Below are 23,707 nucleotides of genomic sequence, written 5' to 3'. Positions count from 1 at the left end.
CATGAACTTTGTGAACAGGTGAAGAGAAAGAAAAGGTCGGTTAAATTTTGGTCTCTACTCACTTTGACAGTGACCCTTTGAAGAGTTGACAGTTAAAACTCTTAAGAAAGAAACCGGAGCCTTAAAATATAGGCTTTATTTGCTATGCCATCCATTTCCAAACCTAAAAGCAGGCATGTTTATATGGCTGTCTACTCTACATAAGTTCTAGTTGTCAATTGTTAACTGAGGTTGAGATGCTGTTCAAATATGCATATCAAGTCTGCCCAGTTTAGGACCTTGTTTGTTTGTAGCAAGGTATGTTTTAGAAGTGAAATTTTGAAAATGTACTTCAGTGCTCCAGGGAGTCAATAGCCTTATATTAGAGGAAGCCCTAAAATCTGAGTGCTGAGTTATGAGGGCACATGGTGCTTCTTTTCAATATGCCAAAATTTAGCTTTCAGCAGAGCAGGCTTATTTAGCCAGTAAACTGACTGATTTGTGGGTGCAAGCTGATTGCATTTAACCATTATTTCTGCAGGATGACAAAGAAAAGCAGAGTCAAAGAACACATTAGTTTTCATCTGAACCTTTTAATGCAAATGTATACAGTTTCCAGATAACTGAAGTGATTTCTACAGCAAACTTACCAAAAAAGGAGAGACCATTTAGCACATAGACTCCTGGAGCCATTTTCAGGGGTAGAATGAAAACAAACAACCGTTCCACTCCCAAACATTCTTTAAAGTAGTTTAGATTTTGTTGCTTTCAGAATTTGGCTTAACAATGAAGCTTCTAATTTTGTCTTAAGTTCTCAGTGGTAAAGTGATTCATTGTACTAGCTGCTATTTATCTGATCAGTAATAACTATAAAGCCTTTGAAATAATCTAACTTGGACACCTAAAACTGGGCTCCTACTCCACATTTAGGCACCTAAATAAAACTGGCCTGATTTTCAAAGATGTCAGGCAGCCGGGGTTCAAGTGGATTTTTTGGTGCTCAGTAATTCTGCAAATTAGGCCCTATGGCTGTAGATTACACTATTTTCTTTAGCTATGCGTCAATGTAAGGTAGACAGAAAACTGCTCAACTGAATGATTTCATCTCCTATATAGTTCCTACTGTAACTATTTAAAATTTATAGAGAAAGAATATAAGATAATCACAGAAAAAATCAGGAAAATGTCTACTGGAAATACTGATTTGAACTTCCCCCGCACTAGGTGCACTGAAAGTCACATATTCTTTTCAAGAAAGTGGTAAAAATATTACCAAGTTACGCAAATCTAAGACTGCATGAAAAACATATGAAGTAGATTATTTACATCTTAGTTAAGAAAACAATGAGATAGCAGCAGTTTCTAATTGCATGTAATAACTTTTGTACATTAAAAAATGTAACTGACTTATTGCTTAAATAGTTCAATTTTTGTTAAATTTCATTCCAATTAATTTGTGTATTTCATCAACCCACGCAATAATTCATACCCACCACAAAATGGAAATTAATTGTTCTCCACCAAATCAGAGTGGATAATGCATGCGTGAGCCTCAGCATAAAAGGAATTTTTTTGGGGCACATATTGAACTTTTTATGATCTCTGAAGAGGTGAAGAGGAATCTGCTGAATTTTCTGTTTTAAACGCACCCTTTCATTATACCTTTTACCACTCTGAATATGGGAAATAAGTGTCTGTAACTACTGGTTTTCTTTTTTCCAGAGGTGGCAGATTTAATTCTTTTAAAAAAATTGTCTTAACAATTGTATTTTTGTTTGTGGTTTTTTTTTCTGGAATAAGACATTTGAAATGTATGTTTGTGTAATGAAAGCATTATCTTTATCTCATTAAAGAGTGCATTACTGTCTCTAAGCTTTATAATATCCCATATTCTAGGTTTTCCTATTACATTCTTAGTCCAAAAGAGCTCAGTTTTCATTCTGCTAATCTTTGTTCTTCTTTGCAGTGTGCAGAGTCATAAACCTCATGTTTAAAATATACATGCAACCATTTTGTAGAAAAATAATCATTTTTATTAATTCAAGAGAGTTCATATAGAATTTATACCAATCTTTGCCTCAAAGTTTCAATCAGAAGTGACCTCAGTGAAAGTGGTCAGAAACATTATTTATTACTATGGGTGGAACTAAGAATCATTAACTAGTACACATTTAGAAGCAATGCGTGTTTATTTTGTTCTTTGGTTAAGTATTGTTTCTACACCATTTCATACATGTCTAAGAACAGGGATAATAAATTTTGATAAGAAAATTTGAAAACGTTCTTTAAGCTAAGACTGATTTTACATCATTTTCACTTATAAATTCTTACATTTAGGCCAGAGATATAAAAAGGCAGAAGTTATTTAAAAAAATAGTTTTCATAAGTTTTCAACTTCTATCTAACAATATGGTGAGGTCCAAAACTTTCAAAGTCTATATGTTGTTATTCAATGCTCTGGTTTCCAAAGTCAGCGTCAACTCATCATATCTAAACTGCTTGCTTCCGTAGCCCCTTCACAGCGCAGGGCATCAGCCATGTCTCTTCGAAAGACCGACATGTTCTGGGTGAATCTGGGCAACAAGAAACCCCCAAACCTTTGGTTAAACCAGACCTCTGATTTATTTAGATTTAAACAATAGGAAAAACATTAAAAATGCTCAGATAAAATCTCTAGGTGTCCTGACAATTAGTCTTACAACATAATAACTATCCAGCAGCATTAATAACATTGTGTGTAGACAACCTGTAAGCTCAGACCATGAGCAGCAGGAACTGCTTGTGAATGGTAAATTCAGCCAGTCAGGAAATCAAAGCAACAGGAAAGCTCCTTTGCATCCCACGCTGCTTATGGGAAAAATGCCCTCAACCATCCCCCAAAACCTTGACAAATGAATGGCTTTGTGCAACATGCTCAGAAAGTCATTGAGTTCAGGCTATTTCAGACCTAGTGTCCTTTCTTGACAGTGAAGGCAGAGTACAACCTGTCTCAGCAAAACAGGACACAGTTACACTTATGGCACAGACCGAATTCTCTTGTTTATCAACGTAGGTGGAACTCTCTCTTTTACCATATTTGTTGGCAAGTTTAAGACAGAGGTGGGTCAGATCGGAATCTCATATCTGAACCACTTTTCATATATAAAAATAAGGTTTATTTTCTGGTATTGATTTGTTCAAAAGACGTATGAGAACAGATGGTGCAAACTCAATGAATACTGTACAACTTTTGGGGGGCCCAAAATCTCACTAGGCCAGCACATGTAATTTCAGCACTATCACAACCTGAACTTGAACCCTTGCCCTGATTTAGCCCTAAAAGCAAGTGCAAACCTGATCCAGATGAGATCCATTTCCTCAGTCTGTCTTTCTTTAAAACAAAGTGTACCGTTGCCATTTATCACTGTATTTTCAGTAGCAGAAATTAAATTGTTTTGCTTCTAATTTCAAATATTACACACAATCCTGATCTTAGATGTGCCCCCAAATATAGGGCCCTTCCTCCTTTTTTAAATGCTGCAGCTGCATTGATTGCAGCTCTAACATTCTTTGCTTGGAGGCTCTCAGATCTCACAGGCTCAGTAAGGCCAGATTAAGGAAGATGTCCAAGGAACACCAATTGTGAATTACAGTTTAAGGCCCTGATCCTGCAAAGGGCTCTGTGTGGATGAATGTTTTCAAAGCCAATGGGATTCCAGGTGGGTCTAAGATCCCTAGGCAGGATTGGGGCTGATATCCCTTCCTGTTCATGCTCTCCATAGTTCACTGTTGGCTACAGATAGCAGCAGTGTGGTAAGTTAGGGATTGCTACGTGTGGTTACAGAGGATGCATTTCAGAATGTTTCTGCACATACTCTTTTTACTTTTGTGTTTATTTCTTTACTACTGAAAACTGATTTCTGCTCACATTTGAACATCCCAAATTAAAATAAACCTGTAAAATGGACTTTGCTAGGAAGTTACAAGACACTTATAAGAGACCAAAATAACCTCTGAAAATAGGGCTGCCTAGGTATAAGACATGTTGCTTGTTGATACTATGGCTGCCCAAAAGCCATCCCAGGCAGCTGGGACAGAAGATCACTCATTTGATGTACCGTTCCTTTAATGATTCTAGATAATACCTGCTCACATTACCCCAGAGTGAGCAGTCTACATATCTCTAGTTGCAGCTACTAAGACTTCCCAAAAGACCACCCAACCTTTGGAGTTTAGAATACTCCACAGACACTGTATATTGCAATTCTATTGTAAAAGGCTGTGCATGTTTGAATTTAGGGCTTATGCAAGTTAGGTGATTAACAGCCCTCGAGACTGAAGTCCTGGTCATCCACTGGTGGGATTGTTCAGTCACAGAAATCCCCATGGAGCTTACAAACTGTCCAGAGATGGGTCTCTATCCTCCCCAGACTGTCTGCCACCATCACCTCTTGTGATTTCCTCCTTTCTGGTTCCCACATGGCTCCCTACTCTCCCCACTACATGGAGAAAGCTTTGTGTGAGGCATGTCAAATGGACTTACTTCATGGAATAGGTGTGGTCACTACATTACTAGGTCGGACCCTTCCATCTCCACACTGCCCCCTCTTAACTGGCTCCGCACATTGCCATTATCTACAGTGGGGTCATGTGGAGTTTATAAACTCAGTATCAGGGATATAAGGAAATGATCATCTCTGCAGAGACCATAATGTGTTCAGAAACATATTTTAACAGCTAAATAATTCCAAAAGCAACCCTCTTCTGCCTAAAAATAGCCTAAGGCATCAGTCCTAGCGTAAGACGACAGATTAAAACCCATCTGGGGGTTCTAAATCAAACTGTTTTGGAGTTTTGACAAGTCGACGTTTCTCAGAAAATGATGGGGAAACGGAATCATCTAATTGTTTTAACTTTCACCACTCCCAAATGTCTTGTCCGGTTTGTCTCAAGCTTTCCAGGAAGTTCTACCCTGGTATAAATCACGCCTATGACATATCAAGATTTTGGTTTGGTGGAGTAAAGGTGCAGAGAGGTGAAAACACAGTTGGTAACAGAAGACTAGTGTGAACCTCAAACAGGCAACTTCTATTGCTTTTGTTTTACACTAACCCCATTTTTTTTTTTTACAGCAAGGGTGAAAATGAGTAAATTGCCAATCTTGGTCTTCTAAAAAACAAACAAAAAACAACTCAGCAATGTTATGTTTATCCGTTACGGGGTCCCCAACTGACCCTCTGCCATTTCTGTCTTTTTACAGGTCATAGTTACCTCCTTACACCTGCAGGGGCTGGGGTCAGTCAAAGCAGCAGCACTTAGAGCAGCAGAGGCTGCAGAAGCCCTTGTAGTTCTGCAGCACCAAGAGCATCAGACTGGTTTTTGTTGGAGAGATCACATGTTGGAGAAAGGGAGACCTATGCCCCTCCCCAGAAAATGGGGTAGTTTTTTCCAAGGGGGGTGGTGGTGGCAAAAAAGAAAAAGGAGCACTCATTCCCTGGCAGGCCCTGCCTTTGGGACTATCCTAAATAAATACATATTTAAGAACAACTAAATAGATAATTATCAAATGCTCTGGCTCCATCTAGTAAGTCTAAGGGAGGATTATTTGGTAGGACATTACCTTACTTTTAAGGAAGCTAACAAACTCCACTGTAGTTGCAGGTTAGCCCAGAATACTCTGTCATGTTATTCTCTGCTTGAGTGTTTTATTTGGCTTTTATCAGTAGAGAACAGTTAGGGTGTTGTGAGCTTACCTGTCTCTATTCTTTACCAAAAGGTTTTGCTCCACTCCTTCCATTAGGTTCCTAAAGCACTGGTCAAGGACTTCTCGTTTGTTGTCAGGCTGGCTGGTTATCAAGCTTGCCCTTAATTCGCTGAAGTACTGTGATCAAAAGGCAGAAAATACTCAGAAACAAACTTTAGAAATAAAAAGCAGAGGTTGCTCACCTGTAATCAGAACCCTGAATGAGCTCTGTGAATTCACACTCTTGAGATGCGCCGATGGTGCAGCATCAACTGCTGGAACGTATTAGCAGCAGTGCCTGTTGGAGTGCTCTTGTGCCCCAAGCGGCTCACAATATTTGGAGGAGGAGGTTATAAAAGGAAGCATGGTGAACTGGCCGCCTCAGTTCTTTTGATTGGCTCCTTAGGTCCCAAGTTGAAATCAGGACACTCAGACAGAGGGAAGGTGTGTGGAGAGTGTGGATATGTAGAGTTCATCTTGAAGAACTCCGGTTACAGCTGAACAACCTTCATTTCTTTGTCAAATGGCTCCTACACATTCCCACTCTTGGGTGTCTGGTCAGCAGCACTCCTCCCTCTGGACAGTGGGATGAGGAGGCCCCTGACATATAGACTGTAATGCTTCTTTACCGGACCAGGTGCCTGACCTCGATGCTAGATCTAAGGAATAATGGTTTGTGGAAAGTATGAATTGGGCTATTGGTGGCAGCTCTACAAGTTTTTAATATGGGAATATGTGTAATACAGGCCATGGAAGTGCCTTAACTCTAGGCGAGTGTGCTCTAAGCCCTCTGGAAGAAGAACAGAAGTGTGTTCATAACACTCTTCAATACGGAGTCCAACCCACTTGAAAAGGTTGTGTGATGCCATTACCTGACCTGTACTTTTCCCCCATAAGAGATAAACAGTCTATGATTTCCTGCATACCTCTTTAAATAGAAGCCATCCAAGATGTGCAGCCTAGCTTCTCCTGAGTAAAAGTGAGGCCTAAGGAAAAACACTGGCAAGTTTATGAACTGGTTAAGATGAAATTATGTTACCACCACTTTATCTTTGTGAAGGACTGTAAGAGTAGGGGTCAGCCATGAGTCCCTACAGCTCACTCACTTCTCTAGCAGACGGAATAGCTACAGAAAACAATATCTTAATCAAGAGATGAAATGGAGAACAATCTCCCATGAGTTTGAAGAGAGACTCCATGAGCTAAGTAAGTACTAGGGTGAGGGCCAAGTTCTAGAACGGTCAAAGTCCTATGGCACATGCTGTCAAGTGGAAAGAGTCTGTGTCCCAAAGTAGGAAATATTGCTTCCATCTGTAAAGTATAATTTTGGCTCCAGTTAAGGAGGCCAACAAGTGTGCTGGACTTTTTAACCCCCTTGGTGGCTGGAGCCAAGGCTAGATTCCCAGCATTTATGGATCCCTGGTGCTTCAGAACCAGAAGGTTTAACTGCTAATACTTCTAGCAATAGCATAACTTGGAGGCTATTCTGATGCACTTTTCTGATCCTGGGGGTGAAGAAGCTGCATATGGAGCAATAAGAAAGCAAATAACCTTCCCCAAGCAGGCCAAACAACACACATGGGTGTCCAAAACAGGAAAAATGGCAGGACAAGTACTGCACCTTTGAACCCTGATTTGTTTTCAAATTCCATAATACCGGAACAAAGGACTGGTGCCTGAGCAGTAAGATCCTTAGTACAAACCAAAACAAGAGAAGAAGAAGAAAAAAATAAAAAAACACCAACTAACTAAAACCCAACTAAACAAAAAGGCGATGGCACTGGGCATGATCCATTCTGATGAATCTGGGTCCCAGGACCGGTGAGGCTGCTGGTCTATCTGCTGCCATGGTTGAAAGGAAGCAGGGTGGTTGATGATTCCTGCCCCCTCTTTCATAGTTCCACCCTCTGAACATTCAGAGCCAGGAAAGGTAGTAGCTGTCAAAACACTTCAAAAGGTACCTCTGCTGGAAGGTAGGTTCCACAGTCCAAGCTGTACCATCAACGAGTCCCAGCAGAAGCTACTTGAAGATTTTAGGACCAAATTTTCAAAACTTGACCACAAACAACTGCTGATGAAATTTAGGTAATTTAGGCATCTGTGTGTCTAACTGCACCTACCAATCATGTGCTTGGACATGCACAAGATCTAAACTGCACCCCCAAAATTTGAAGGTGCATAAAGAGAGGCCTGGACATTGCTAGGCTGAAGATCAGGCCTTTGCAATCCCCAATGTGAATTTTAAAAAGCATCTATCCCAAGCTCTAGGGGCTTGTACAGATACTAAAAATGTGCAGAAAGCCAGAATGAAATGGCCTTCTCATCGATCAACCCCCAAATTAAAAATATGAATTGCCAAACAAAACTATAGCCTCCCTCAACCTGCCCGCCAACAAAAGCCTGGGAAAACAGAAAAGCCTTGCAGCAAGGCCTTAAGGGTACAGATCTGGGCTGTCAGCCCAATGGGAGAACAGGAAGAGCAAGAATCTTAAAAGGCAATGTCGTTTAATGTCAATGTCATTTCCTTGTCAGGAAATGCCTTGACATCAGCCCCCTCCCTTTAAAACCAGAGAGATGTTAGCTTGAGCGTCTCCACTGACCACAACGGCAGCAGTCTTATGGATGGAGAGGAGCTCTTCATCAGGTAGCTAGGTCCCAAGCCGTTTAGGGCCTTATAGTTTAAAGCCAACAGGCAGGCAGATAATGAAGAACGTGGCTTGGCCCCAAGATGGGAGAGAGATGGATAATTCTAGCAAGGCCCACAACACAAAGAAAAGTTGTCAAGATTGTCCATGAGTTGGTTTCGTGAGCAGTGGCTTCCCCAGAGCTTCCTTAGAGAGAGCTGCCATGAAGAAAGGCACTGAAAGTGAACAAACTGTGCAGGTAAGGATAAACTTTTTCATAAAAATTGCCTTCATCAATAGTTTGACAATTAACTGTAAAACTGCCTCCACTGATAAGATAAGTTTGTCTATTGGGGCTGCTGCCTGCCAGGAGCTGATACGAGACCCCAAGTAGTCCTGAAAGGGTTTCTAAGCACCTTCTGCAATGGCATCTCTTTTGCTAGCAGCCATGTTTGCCTGGATTCTCATGGCTTCTTCTCCACTAACCTGGTAATCGTTTGGTTGGAGGACAATAGTTGCTTCAGTGTCCTAATACAGAAGGGATTTCCTCCAGCTCCGCTTGCCACTGTGGGCCAGTTTCCCTTTGCTCGTACCATGACTGCTGCAGAAGTGACTGGTTTTTAATTCATTCCAGCCAGCTGCTGGTAAATGGATTCCCTTAATTCAGGATATAATCTCTGTAGCCACAGTTCCTGCCACCAGCAACCATAATGGTTACTCATACTTTACTTCTGCTGCTTGGTGGTCTCCTCACTTGTTTTAATGGTATCTTGTCCATCCATAATTCAGCTCACATGTAAGGGGCAGATATGCCCCATGGGTGCACACAAGTGCAATTTGCATGTGCCTGTGCCTGCAAGGATAGCTGTGCTCCAGCGGCAGTTGCACTCGGGGTTTCATAGATGCATCATCAGCAGAAGCTATACTGGAAGGATGCTGAATCCGTTCTTGTCACCACCCCTCCTGAGCCACCCCACCACAGTACAGTGGGGGTTGCAGGTTGCTTCTGGCACTGCTTCACCACTCCATTAACTGCCAGCAGGAGTACACAAGCTGCAGTCATGTAAGCATGTTTCAGACCTTTCCTGTGGCCCTGCAGAATAGGGCATTGAAGTGCATGGGGTGGAGAGAGGCAATGCAACAGGGCCTTCACACCTCATTTATTCTCAGAGCTAAGCCTTCCAGGGAAGTGCCCTAGGTAGTTCCCACCCTCATAAAAGAAACTGTGCCATAGCTCACTTGGTGCTAAGTAAGGGTGCATGTACACACACATTTCTGACAACAAAGCCCATGATCTTTAGAACTAGTCTAATTTCAGTAGAAAGAGAATACTCTGCTAGCCACACACTTATTTCTTAGGATTCACCACTGCACAGTTTTATCTTCAAGTGAAATATTTAATTTCTTCTTACATTAAAGTGGCTAACATCAAAAGCACATAATTAATATGTAGTCAAGCTAATATTTAAATGCTATAAATCAGAGGCATTATATAAACAAAAGTGTCATCTTGAACAAGATTGGGAATGCACAAAACTACTTATTTCCCACTTTTATAATGATGCAGTGACTCAGAGCAGATAGAAAATGATTAGTTTTCCTCCCAAAGTAGGAAATATTGCTTCCATCTGTAAAGTATAATATTGTGATGTCATAAACTTTTTCTAAACACTGAATTTGCCCTTATTCCCTCTCAATCATTTTAAAAGAACTGCTCTCCCTTATAGAGCTTGGATTTAAATCACAATAACACACCAAGAAGATGAATGACAGTGCTATTGGATATGGCTAAAATTGGATCCTTCAGCACAGGTGAATGATGAGACAGCGCTTCTCTTTTTGATATATTTTCTTCTTCTATTAGTTTCCTTCCATGGTTGGGATTTCAGTTTGAATTTTAATGTATGCGGCTGCCGCTAATCTTAGTGTCTTATTTTTTCCCAGCACTATCTTATTGTATAGACAATTCATTCTCCAAAGCAGTAATATACTGCCACTTGTGACTGCCCAAGAGATAAAGCAATTCTGAATAAAGTAAGATCCTGCTCTGAAATATGGAGAATACTATAGGTCAATATCTTCTGAAACAATACCTTGCCATACACAGCAAATAGCACAAATTTAGACTAGCTCACATTAATTTACTGAAATGGTTTCCTTTTCAGACGATTATATTAAGCCATTAAGGCAGTGGTGGGCAACCTGCAGCCCGTCAGGGTAATCCACTGGCGGGCTGCCAGACAGTTTGTTTACATTTGCACAGCCGCCCGCAGCTCCCAGTGGCTACGGTTCACCATTCCCGACCAATGGGAGCTGCCGGAAGCGGCGACCAGCACATCTCTGCGTCTCCCATTGGCCGGGAACAGCAAACCGTGGCCACTGGGAGCTGCAGGCGGCCGTGCAAATGTAATCAAATGGTCTGGAGGCCTGCCAGTGGATTACCCTGATGGGCCTCAGGTTGCCCACCACTGCACTAAGGCGACATGCTGAGTGTATCCAAATATAGACTGTTTCAGATCTTACTGAAGGGATGTCTGAAGAATGTTCCCTAGGTTAGATAATCTGCCTTGGAAGCAGACACTCAAGATTTTAGTAAATATGAGAGATGGGCAAAGCTCACAAGGTTCAGATAAATCTCTCAAAGACCAGATGCCTCTCTGAACCTTTCTGGCAGAGAAACTGGGTTAGAACTCTTGCCTTTCTTGCAAGATTTCCATTACATCCTTGTTTGGGTTAAGTGGGATTTGAATTTCTGCATAAGAGTAGTTGGGTTTGCAGGGTTTCTACTTCCAGCTGGACCCTGGAAGATCAGAGTGGCAGAAATTAACAAAAAAGTTAACTGTACTTTTGCGACCCACAGGTTGGGCTTGAGTTGTTGGGTGAAGGTGTGGCTGGATTTTTCTATTACATAAATTAAGTAATTCAGCCTCATTGAGAGCAGCTCTCCAACACTTATAAAGCATCTGTGCTGGATACTCTTCTCCACCCCTTACATGGGTAGAAAGGAGCAAGACAGCAAGAAAAGAGGTGGGGAATTGGAAAGGGCGGCCAGTAGTTCTGTGCCATGTGCCCTATCCCTGAATGCATGGGCTCTCTCTGCAGGGTCTGAGGGGGTGAGAACTGGAGAGCACCTGCCCTTCCTTGTCAGAGGCTATGGGGGAGGTGTGTGGAGCTGAAGAAAAGTAGGCAATAGCAGCATCACTCCAAAGGGAGCCTTCCTGTGGGTGGAGAGCATCATGAGGGCAAAGGCTTATCCCTGGAGATGGCCAAGGTTCTGCTGGGCTGTTCTCTGCTTTCCTTTTGATAACTGGTATCTGTGGTATTTGTAGGCTGGGCACGAAGCCCTTTCCCTCCATTTGGAAAATATGGCTCCAAATCTCTCCAGTGAAACTTGGGTGATACTTTGAGCAATGTTTCCACTGGTTAGGAAAACCCACAGGAGGGGTCACGGAAATCTATGAGACTGTGAGGACTAGAAACCGTGGCTTTATATTTATCCTACTCTAATGCCCAGTGCAGGGATTGGCAGTCTTGTAAGTGACTTTTTGTTTTCAATTATCTAAAAAGTGGTGTGCATTAGGGGTCAGACATGGCAAAGAACATTTTAGTTTGTTAAAGTCTTGAAATCTTTGTAAGTCTATGAGCAAATGCAACTTTATATGCAGTAAGGTACAAGTTAATTACTGAGCAAATACAGTGAATGCAAAGAGCAAACATGACAAAATCTGAACACTCTTCTGTTTTGTAGCTAGCATCCCCTAAAACTGTGCTTAAAGGGACAATGCCAGCTTGTTTAGTCACCCAAATGTAGGTTTTGTTACCGATCAACACCACCAGGTTTGGCAATGCATAGTATTAACAGGGATGTTTAAAATTATCAGCAAAAAAAAGGTTTTTTAGTTTTGTTTTTGCCTGGAATTAAACATTTCCAGCACCATTCACAACACAAATACTACTGCACTGGCCTAATGCATGAGAAGCAGCAACTGATTAAAAATTGACTAGCTTCACTGCCCAATCTGAGGGAAAGGCAAAAAGTAAACAAACAGCATAAATTGTGGAAATTAATTACATTTAAAAATTCAGTTTCAACACCAAAAATAAGATTTAATAGTATTTAATTTAAGCTTCTCGGCAGCAGGGCCGGCTCCAGGCACCAGCCACGCAAGCTCATGCTTGGGGCGACAGATTCTAAGGGGCGGCAATTCCGTCCAATCTTAGGGCGGCACGGCTGCCCTATTTTTTTTTTTTTTTTATTATTTTGCTTTGCGTCCGGGTCCAGACGCCCTGCACCCAGGGTTTTTGGTTTTTTTTGCTTTGCCTCCAGGTCCGGCCTCCCTGCGCCCTGGGTTTTTTGGGTTTTTTTGGCTTTGCCTCTGGGTCTGGCTGCCCTGTGCCCTGTTGTTTTTTTTTTTTTGCTTGGGGCGGCAAAAAAGTCAGAGCCGGCCCTGCTCGGCAGAGGATTTTATTTCAACCATATGAGCAGACACAATAGTGAGCATGTGCAGAATGAATCTGGTAGCATTTCTGCAGTACTTACCTTCTCATTGAGAAGTATAAGCCCTAGCAGTGGTCTGGACACAGACCACTGGTTTCTGCAATCCTCAAAAATGATGGTGTTCATCAGAATCGACATCATCTGAAAGAAAATGTGTTTATTTTGCATTAGTTTGTATATTTTGTGCTATAAGGTGTGATTTGGTCACAAGGATTTTAACTAATGACTGCCCAGAAAAATAAACAATCCCTTTGCAAACAATGTTGAACTCCTCGGCATCGTGTGTGTGCCCAACTACGTTATACTCTTTTCTCCACAACTCACTCTTGTATAATTATTCCCATACCCAACAGATGCCATTATCAGTAGAAAGTTCTAGAAAAATGGCACCCGAGGTTTGTTTAAAGAAAAAACTAACCAGAAAACAGACTACAACATGACTCAGCTGGGATGATTTGTATCATATGCACACCTCACTACAGTGACCTGTGCCTTTGCCCCCTTGAGGATGGATCACTTCAGTGTGTTCTGTCCAGTGCTGATCTTTACCACTACTCATACACTTCAGATGATGTGGAAAATGGCTGCCTAAAAGTCACACCTATGCTTAGTAATCTGCACTAGCTCCAAATTTGTTTTCAGGTGCCACTCAAAGTGCTGCTTTTAACCTTAAATTGGATGAGTCCTTGTTACCTTAGCGACCACCCCTTTTCTTGTGGGATACTTCAGTGATCACCTGGGGCACCTGAGTTGAGAGCTCCCTATTTTTGTGAAGGCAAAAACAAAGATAGAGAGCTTGTCTACAGGAATATTTAGTTTGCAGCAAGCTTGGATGTAAATCTCTCCCCACTAGGCTGCTGCACACTAACTGTTCATGTGGACCCTGCTGACGTACATTAACAGTTCTTTAGTGTGCTTTGATCTAGTCCCATTTCAAAGTGGGCGAGATCAAAGGGCACTCAAACTTTTAATGCGTCAGCAGGCTTCAAACAGCTTCTAAGTGTGCAGCAGGTTACTGAAGGGTAGATTTACACCTCAGCTTGCCATGAACTAAATGTTCACCTAGACAAGCTCTAAATCAAGAGAGACTTAGGTACTGTTCCCAACTCTGCCACTTATTTGGAATGTGAACTTCAGCAAATCATTTCGCCCCTGTGCCTCAGTTTCCCCTTCTGTATAAAGGAGATAATGGTATTTACCCACCTTTGTAAAGCGTTTGGATAGCTAGGAATATAAAGCACTAGGTATTATTACTATTAATCCAGGAAGGGTTGGAGGCAGGGCATTCACAATGTTGGGGTCTCAGTTATGGAATTCATTGTCCCTATTGGTTTGCCGGAGCCACAAGTGGCTTCCTTTCAGGTAATAATGCAAGTCCTATTAGCTCTCCCAGGTTTTTTCCAAGTTTGGCTGCAAAGCCTATTAGGACTCCCAGGCTTTTGCTGGGAGGGGTGGGGTTCTGTTTTGGGGTAGGAGGTATCTGGGAAAGCCGTATTGTTGGGTATTGAGTTATCAATATTATTTGTAGCTTTTGTAGAGACTGTATGTGCACCCAGTGCATTGGATGAGCCTGACTTTAATAAAACAAAATAAATAAAATAAGCAAAGAAACCATCTGATGATAAAATGCCCTACGATCTTCTGGAAACACATTAGAGCTCAAAATGCTAAGGGGCACAACACACACGAATCTAAAGTGTCTGGTTGGGATTAGACAGAGTGAAAATTCGTAAAATGCCACCAACAAAGAACTTGACTCACATTTGTAAAATATCTACTAGCCCTAAAACCAAATACACAAGGAGAATGTGGAAAATCATTAAATCATTTCTTCTAGGCCAATGAGTAGCTATGAGCAGAGTCCCCAGAGAACTGCCACACTGCAAACCAGCCTGTAATAACTGACCAAGGCTAAGTCAAACAACATGTTTCATTAAATGAAAAAAGATGAATCCCAGCACTACAAATCACTTGGAACAAGGAGATAGCCAAAAATTATTTGAAATTTTCATGCTAGGAGCACAAAATGCGGCGTGGGAAAGGCTAATCCGTCACTTTGCTTTCCTATAACATGCATATGTCAAGCTACTTTTCAATTACCCAGGATAAAGACAATAGTTCAATTAATGCAAACACTAAAAACCACTGGAGAAGTAATGACAGGAACTTCGCTGGTCCTGAAACATAAACAGCAGCAATAATTCCTCATAACTCTATAGCATCTTTCATCGGGGATCTTACAGCAAGCACTCGAAAATACAAGGGAAATCTTTCAGGGGCAGAATAGAATTACTTGCGTTTGCATTCAACCAGGACATCAGGATTGACACATCCCTACGTTTTAGGAAATGGGCCACTGGATATGAATTAGGCTTTTAGTATTAAGCCTAATTCGAAAGGTGGCACCTTAAGGAGCAGAATTTATCCTACTACCAATCCTGGGGCAATTGTTCAATACTGACTGAGAGGGAAGAGTGCTATCTACTAAATCTCCAATGATCATATCACACAACACATGGGCGTTTCTTTGAGATTTCAAGTCCCAATCTATGTTGTTACAAATATAATAAAGTAGGGAGGCAAAATGCACACCCTAGTGAAGCTCCTGGCCATAATCAGCAAAGAAGCTCACAGTGAAAGCCAAATGGAGCCATTACAGGACAGGCCCAACCTTCTCTACAAGAAGGCTCTGCCCTCAGTACCTGGTGTGTGTGTTGGTGGTCTGTCCCTACTTACCTGGGTACAAGCTACATCCATCCCTGCATTTGGGGAGAGCTGCCAGTTTTTGATTCAGTTTAACCAACACCTGCCTCAGATAACACAATGCCATTAGGAAGGACAGATATACAGCTTCTTCATGGACTGACTAGCAAGACTGAAGCTACAGCTTTTCCTTTCAGACATCGTGTGCATCACTAATTTGGGAGGGTTTCTTCTAAAACACTATGGCTTCCATGAGCCAGAATCTGGTATAAACACTTTAAAGTACAGGTGTTCAAGTTGCACTGGAACCGAAACAACTTCTGGAGTGTCTGAGGAAAGCACTGAAGTGATGTTCTCTATGCCCATGGAGTAATCCGAATACAAGTATTGATGTTAGTAATATGTATGGAACTGGCTGAATCAGCCATTTTCTTACAATAAAATTAGCTATAACTAGTATTTTTGAATTACTTGGGTGACAAAAACAAACACGGTTGAAGGAAGAGGAATCTAGTTATCACTTAAACTAGAACCAACCCCCTCATCCTTCCAGTCATGTACGCTAAAGAAGGGACTGACACAGCAAGCTAGAATTGCTGCTCCAGAACTGAGCTGCAGATAATAAAATTTTTCGGCTGCGCTAGCTGATTGAAGAATGATATACCGGGGAGTCCATCGAGAATAAATAAGTGTCACAGCAACAACAAGGCAGCCCAGTGCTTCTACATCACAGTTAATTTGAGACTTGTAAAGTGCTTTCCAAATATAAATTTACCTCCCCGCACTCCTGTGAGGGAGGCCAGCATTATCCCATTTCACAGACAGGTTAACCGAGGAACAGAGGGTATGTGATTCAGGGTGTGACTGCAGCTCATGTAGATGTACCTGGGCTAGCTTTAAACTAGCCAGTTTGGGTACCAGAGCAGTGAAGCTGTAAATGACCGCCCACAACTCTGGGGAAATACTGGTGTGGATAGCCTACGCTGACGCCTGTACTGCTGTAGCTTCAATGCTACTGGTACCTGAGCTAGCTCGACTGAAGCTAGCTAGGGTATGTCTATATGAGCTGCAATCACACCCTGTGAATGCAATGTGGACATACCAATAAGGTCGCAAAGCAGTTCAGTGACAAACCCAGGAACAGAGCCCAGGAATCCGGATCTAACTACTGATACCACTTTATTTGGTCCAATAATGATTCTCCCGAAATGCAGTGATGGGAATTGTGGGAGTAGGGATGCATTTTTCCAGCAATGCTAACGCTTTAGAGTCTCTTTCTTGGGTGCTGGAGGAAAAGCTCCCAAAGACATCCCTCATTATAAAAATTCATTCCCAAGGACGCATAAGCTGCCTTTCTATTAAAGAGCCTTTTTTGCTGCTTCATGTTATCAGCAGAACAGCACTTGCATCACAGCAGAGCCTATAACTCATTTCTCTCTCTCTCTTATGTTGGTATGAATATTTTATTCTATAGCAACTAATCACATTTTAACATGCTTAAGAAGTACATTATGTAAGCTCAGAGACAGCATTATGTGATAGAAAACAGCCCTTTGCCAATGATTCAGTACATTTCTAAAAACTCAAACAGCTTTTAAACAAACACTTGGCTGTTAAGGAAATTTCAAATATTACAAATATTCAGATTTTTGTAGCTCTGCACAGAAAGTTTTGCTGAGTGTTTGTGTCTCAGGCTCCAGAGAACCACCTCCTAATTTAAAAACTATGAACACTAATTTCCATTGGCAATGGAGCTTTCACTCCTTCCTTCACCAACACCTCCCTCTTCAGCAAGTATATGGAGCATCTTTTTCTAATAAACTGTAGTAGGCACTAACTGCTCCAAAATTGTGAACCAGTCTGCATTATCTCGCTCTACAAATTATGGCACTGCCTTAAAAATAATGATAGTTTTTAAAAATATAATTAATTTAGAGTTTTTTATATTTGTCTTTGTGTTACTCAGGTTTGAGGGTACATTCAGGTCACACTTTCACATTTTTTTGCAACCAAGAGGGCTAGATTCAGACATTTTTTTGTTTAAACTGAGATTCTCATGCAATATCTGGATTCTAGCAGTTGGGGCCTTAAGAAAAATCCCAGAATATCATGAGACTTGTGATAAAATCGTGAGAGTTGCCAACACTGAGTCTGGCCTGGGTACAGTCCTCAGAGTAGTCTAACTTTTTTGCTTCATTTGGGGGAAAATTAAGGTATATATACGATTTAAAAGCCACTCCTGGGGTCCCAGTCCCAGGACATACATATGAATTGAAATATGCATGCAGCCGTTTCAGCAGACTGAAACATGATTTGCTATAAACTCTCTCAATCTGCTTCTGTCACAGGTTATGTCTATTTGCATATTACTGGCTAAGAGATAGATCTATTCTCTCAGTCTCACACCCACACAAGCAGGATCGAGATACGGAACACTAACAAAAAGTCTTGCAAATACTTATTCGTGGGGCGTGACATTTTGCATAGTTCACCTGACACACATACCTTTGAATACATGACCCAAATGAACAACCACCTTCCATCCACAATTAATTAAAAGAACATCTGATGCCAATATATTTGCAAATTTGTTCTGACACTGTAAATGATTTACAAATTAGTTCTGAATGCTACATTTTCTAGTAAGTAGGGCAATTTGTTTCCTTCACTATGATCTCCTTAAGTCGACACACTGAGTAGAAACAAACACGATACTATTCAAATTTAATACACATTATCACTTGAGTATAATTTACTGATTGCTCTCTGCTGATGAAGTACATATCAGTGATGGCTGGAGCTAAATGAACCAGTACAAACCTGGCTATAATCTACCTAATCAGGCTGAGTGACACAACCACCCTATCTTACTTCTGTCAAACGTATAGAGTAAATAAATCCTTAAGTGCAGCATTGTCTGCTAGACCACTGTTTACTTTCTGAACTATAAATTCAAAGGATGAAGTATTTAGAAAGAAAATTTCCATGACTGTTTGTCCCAGCCCGATATAAGACAAGAGGGAGGGTTATTGGGAAGTTTGGTAGCTGTTCAGTGCACACTTTCCTTGCATAAGTCAACAGTGAAAATGAGTCAATCGTTTCACCATATCTGCACATCACAAAATCACCATGGAACTGGCAGTCCCCTCTGAAAGGAACCCAAGGTTAGACTAGCAGGGGGTACCGCAGGTCAGAGTGCAGGTATCATGTCAGAACTGCATGGGGAAGTTTGCAAAGAGCCTGCACTGAATGAGCTGTTTTCAAATCCAGCATGAACACTACATTTATTCACTGATTTTATAAGGGGAAAGATATGAACCCTTCCCATTTACAAAACTATAACCACCTGGAGTAGTTTTAAAATCTCTATTTTCCTCACTGTAAATTGGAAAGCAGAAAAATGGAGTCTCACAGTTGTTCTGGTGTTGTTTTAATTTTTCTATTATTTCAGATGCTCAATATCCCCTCCAAATTCAATATTTAAAACAGTTTGGGCCTGATTCTGAAAGCCTCTCTGACATGCAATAGTATCTTACTTCACCAGTGGTCCCAATGAAATTAATGGAACTACTCATGGAGTAAGAAGCTACTAACCTCAAGTATCAGAGTCTGGCTTTCTCTGGGAAAGAATCATCTACAGTACATATGTCACCACTTACTCAGAAGATACATTCAGAATGATAGCTCCAGGTTAATTAATGACAACTGTGTGCAATGTGTCTATTCTTAATATTACCACACACATCACACTGCAAACAGTTTTACTTTTCCTCTGTTGAAATAAACTGTAATAAATTATTCATTTCAATGGCAGCGAAATGTAGATCAACGGGATAAAATGGACTATGTGAGGTGAAAGCTCACTTTCATCTCCACATTATGTATTTGAAACTTTTGGCTAGTAGTAAATTGCCTTTCAAATGGTTGACAAGCTTGTAAAGCAGATGTTTGCACTGCATTAGAAAGTAAATACAACAGAGCTGGGAAAAATGGAAGCTCTTATATTCTTGCAAATGTGCCATTCAAAACTCAACACTGTCCCCACAAATTAGAGGGGCACAAACACCAAATTTAAACATTTGTAATTTGCTGTAGATGTTTTAATATGGTGGCACATATGTATTAGTGCTAGATCCCATCTAAGTACTGCCTGCATCTGAACTGTTCATTTGAAGGGGTGTGACACAGGGCATAGCTACACCTTATCAGCATGTGGGGAGGGGAAAGGTTTATGGGTGATGTACATCACCTATCATATGGGTGGTCAGTCTCATGGATGACATAACATCGTCTAGTAGAAGAGGAAGAGGTCTCCTGGGTGGTGCAGCCTCCGCTGTCATGAAAGAATAAATCTCATGGCGTTGGCTAATTTTGGCTTCTGTGAGGGTGGCATGGGTTAAGTATCACGAGCGACAGTCTTAACTTTGGCAACAGGAAGAAGGCTGAGGAGTGAAGTAACTTCTCTTTCTGTATGGGAGGCGGAATAAGATTTATTAGTTTAATTATTCACTTCCAATATGTATTGCCTTGCTTCTGTCTACACTGAATTTCATGTAAGTCCTCTGTTGAATGTCACTTACTCACATGCTGCCTGAAGTGCTAGATTTTGTATCTGGATATCTGATGTGGCTGACAGATGTTTACAAACCCATGTATCTGCACAGCTTCCTTTTGCCTACCCATCTGTGCAGCAAATTATTCTACCTCGGGGCTGGAATAACTTACACTCGCAAAATGAACTCTGTAGCTGCCTTTTTCTGATAGTGGTATTCAGCAGTCTTCAAGCTTGGACATTATGATGGTCACTTCAAATTAATTCCTTCCTCTATTTGAGAGGCCATGTCCAATACAGTGGCCATGAGGATATAAAAGGTCCATAGCATTATCAAGGGATGACAGAGTTCTGATAGAACAGGTTTTTAGTACGGAGCCCTTGATTGCACAACTTATTACACTTTGCAGACATGTGTGTGTAGAGCAGGGAACAGAGTTAAGCTCCTTAGATATCTTTACCAGAAATTAACAAAAAAACGATTACCTATCTTTTAGTAACTGTTGTTCTTCAAGACGGGTTGCTCATGCCCATTCCGTTCTAGGTGAGTGCGTGTCCATGTGCACAGTCGTTGGATATTTTTGCCTCAGTGGTATCCATAGGGTCGACGGTAGCGCCTCCTTGAGGGCCAAGCTCATGCGTTGGTATATTAGGCACTGCTAACCCCACGCCCTCTCAGTTCCTTCTTGATGGCATCCCCGACACAGGGGCAGGAGGGCAGGTAATGGAATGGACATGAGCAACATCTTGAACAACAGTTACAAAAAGGTAGGTAACTGTTTTTTCTTCTTTGAGTGCTTGCCCATGTCGATTCCATTCTGGGAGACTCATAAGCAGTAATCTTGGAGGTGGGCTCGGAGTTGACAATATAGTGGCTTGCAGTACTGCTCTACCAAAGCCAGCATCGTCCCAGGCCTGCTGGGTAAGTGCGTAATGGGATGTAAATGTGTGGACGGACGACCAGGTGGCCACCCTACAGACATCCCGGTTAGGCACCTGGGCTAGGAAAGCTGCCGAAGAGGCTTGCACCCTGGTTGAGTGGGCAATTACAATCGCCAGAGGGGGCACCTTCTTCTTGGATCACTGCATTCGCTGCTGCTACGATCAGGCAAAATAATTTGAGCAGACACCAGACGACCTTTCATCCCGTCGACCACTGAAATGAACAATTGTGTCGACTTGCGGAATGGCTTGCTCCTTTCAAGGCTAGTGCTCTCCTGACATCTAGGGAATGCAATCTATGCTCCTCCTCCTTTGTTTTATGTGGCTTTGGAAAAAAGACAGGTAAGTAAATGTCCTGGCCTGTGTGAAACTATGAGACCACCTTAGGCAGGAAAGCTGGGTGCGGCCGCAACTGTACCTTGTCTTTGTAAAAGACCATATAGGGTGGTTCTGAGGTAAGCACCCTAATCTCAGAGACCTGGCAGGGGAAAGTCATTCCAACTAGGAACACAAACTTCCAGTAAAGAAGGAGAGAGCAGGAAGCCAGGGGCTCGAAGTGGGGATCCCATGAGCTGTGACAGCACAAGATTCAGGTCCCATGGCAGGACAGGATTCCTGACATGTGGGTAGAGGTGCTCGAGGTCTTTGAGGAACTGGCAGTCACGTCCTGGGCGAAAACCGACCTACCCTTGAGCGACGGACGGAAGGCCGAAATACGGGCCAAGTGGATCTTGATAGATGAAAGGAACAGACCTTGGATCTTGAGATGCAGAAGGTAATCCAGGATTAACTACAGCAAGGCTCGCTCGGGCTGAATGCCTTTATCCGAGGTCCAACAAGTGAACCACTTCCATTTGGCCAGGTAGGTCACTCTGGTGGAGGGCTTTTTGCTGCCCCACTGGACCTGCTGGACAGCAGCCAAACACTCCTGTCTCTGTTTGCCAGAAGCTGGGAATGAGCGACAGGGGATGGATCACTTGATGATTACTTGTTTTGTTCATTCCTTCTGGGGCACCTGGCACTGTCCACTATCGGAAGACAGGATACTGGGCTAGATGGACCTTTGGTCTGATCCATTCTTATGTTCTCCATATTTAACCATGCAGCAGCCAAGCCGTCACGTGCAGCGCAGCCAGCTTCGGATGCAGATGACTGCTGTGGTTTTAGGAGAGCAGGTCTGGCTTGAACGGCAGCTGTAACAGAGCAGCCACCGAGAGGTCCAGCAGTGTACTAAAGCAGTGCTGGCGTGGCCAAGCCGGCGCTATGAGGATCACCTTTGCCCAGTCCTGGTTGATTTTCATGAGTACTCTGTGAATTAGTGGCACTGGAGGGAAGGTGTACAACGGAGCCCCCGACCATGGGAGCAGAAAAGTGTCCGACAGGGAGCCTCTGTTGATCCCCCAAATCAAGCAAAAATTTGGCATTTCCTGTTCTGCCTGGCTGCGAACAGGTCCACTGGAAGATGAAGTTGACCATTTCCGGACAGAGGGACTACTCGTGGCAAGACAAGAACGTCCTGCTGAGGCCATCCTGAGGCTACCAAAGCATTCCTGGCCATGGGGAGGTGCGCAGCTACGAGATGGATGCCGTGTTGCACACAGAAGTTCCAGAGCCTGATGGCTTCCTGGCAAAGGGCAGACGATTTGACCCTGTCTTGCTTGTTGATATAGGTGCTATGTTGTCCGTCAGGACCTTGAGCACCCTGTTTTTTATGCGAGGTAGGAAGGCTTGGCAGGCCAGGTGAAGTGCTCTGAGCTCCCTGACATTAATGTGTAGGGAGTGATTGTGACTTGATTAATGACCTTGCATGCTGAAATTGCCCAGATGGGCTCCCCACCCCAGCGTCCGAGGCATTGGAGATGAGGGTCACCGACAGGGATGGAGGGAAGGGAACCCCCTCCAACACCGATGCAGATTTCTACCATGATGTGGGTGACGACAGTATGTGGTCTGGGACTCTGACCCTCACATGGTCCACGCTGTGTCTGTTGGGGATGTAGACTGATGCCAGCCATGTCTGCAGGGGTCTGAGGTGGAGCTGCGCGTGCCGGACCACGTAAGTGTAGGCTGCCATGTGGCCCAACAATTGCAGGCATATCTGAGTGGTGGTGAGAGGGTGGGTTTGCACGCATGAGATCAGGACCGCCTGGTTTGGAACCAAGCCCCGGGGAGGAAGGCTCTGGGCTGAGTAGAGTCGAGGACCACTCCAATGAACTCTATGTGTTGCACTGAATTAAGGTAGATTTCTTCTAGTTTATTAACAGCCCCAGTTCGCGAAAGGTGGAGCAAACCAGATCGAGATGTTGCTGCACCTGATCCTGGGACCGGCCCTTTATTAGCCAGTTGTCTAGGTATGGATAAATTTGCACGCTTGGCATCTCAGGTAAGCGGCTACTGGCACTATGCACTTTGTAAATACTCTCGGGGCTGACGAGAGACCAAAGGGCAGCGCCATGAATTGAAAATGGCGGTGGCCCAATATAAAATGAACGAAATGCCTGTGCCCCGGGAAAATGGAAATATGCATCCTTCAAGTCGAGGGTGGCGTACCAGTCTTCCGGATCTAGAGAGGGAATAACAGAAGCCAGAGAGACCATGTGAAACTTTAACTTCTTGAGAGACTTGTTGAGGTCCAGAATGGGTCTGAGGCCCCTGTTTGCTTTTGGGATTAGGAAATAGTGAGAGTA

General features: G+C 42.6%; 1 protein-coding gene across 2 annotated transcripts in view; it reads right to left on the bottom strand.

Moving 5' to 3' along the window:
* Positions 1-567: 567 nt before the first annotated feature.
* RANBP17 (RAN binding protein 17) overlaps positions 568-23,707 on the bottom strand; it is a 251,866-nt gene continuing 228,726 nt past the window's right edge. Inside the window, exons 26-28 of one of the 2 annotated variants that reach the window (XM_034778119.1) lie at positions 12,866-12,964; positions 5,712-5,839; positions 568-2,552 (exon numbers count right to left, since the gene is read on the bottom strand). In XM_034778119.1, coding sequence (XP_034634010.1) covers positions 2,456-2,552; positions 5,712-5,839; positions 12,866-12,964 — 324 coding nt within the window. In that variant the 3' untranslated portion in view covers positions 568-2,455. The other variant, XM_034778120.1, reaches the window with a different exon arrangement.

The sequence above is a fragment of the Trachemys scripta genome, chromosome 8 (assembly GCF_013100865.1).
Source record: "Trachemys scripta elegans isolate TJP31775 chromosome 8, CAS_Tse_1.0, whole genome shotgun sequence".
Lineage (NCBI taxonomy): Eukaryota > Metazoa > Chordata > Testudines > Emydidae > Trachemys > Trachemys scripta.
The sequence above is the reverse complement of the archived record's forward strand: the minus strand, read 5'-3'. Positions and strand labels throughout refer to the sequence as shown.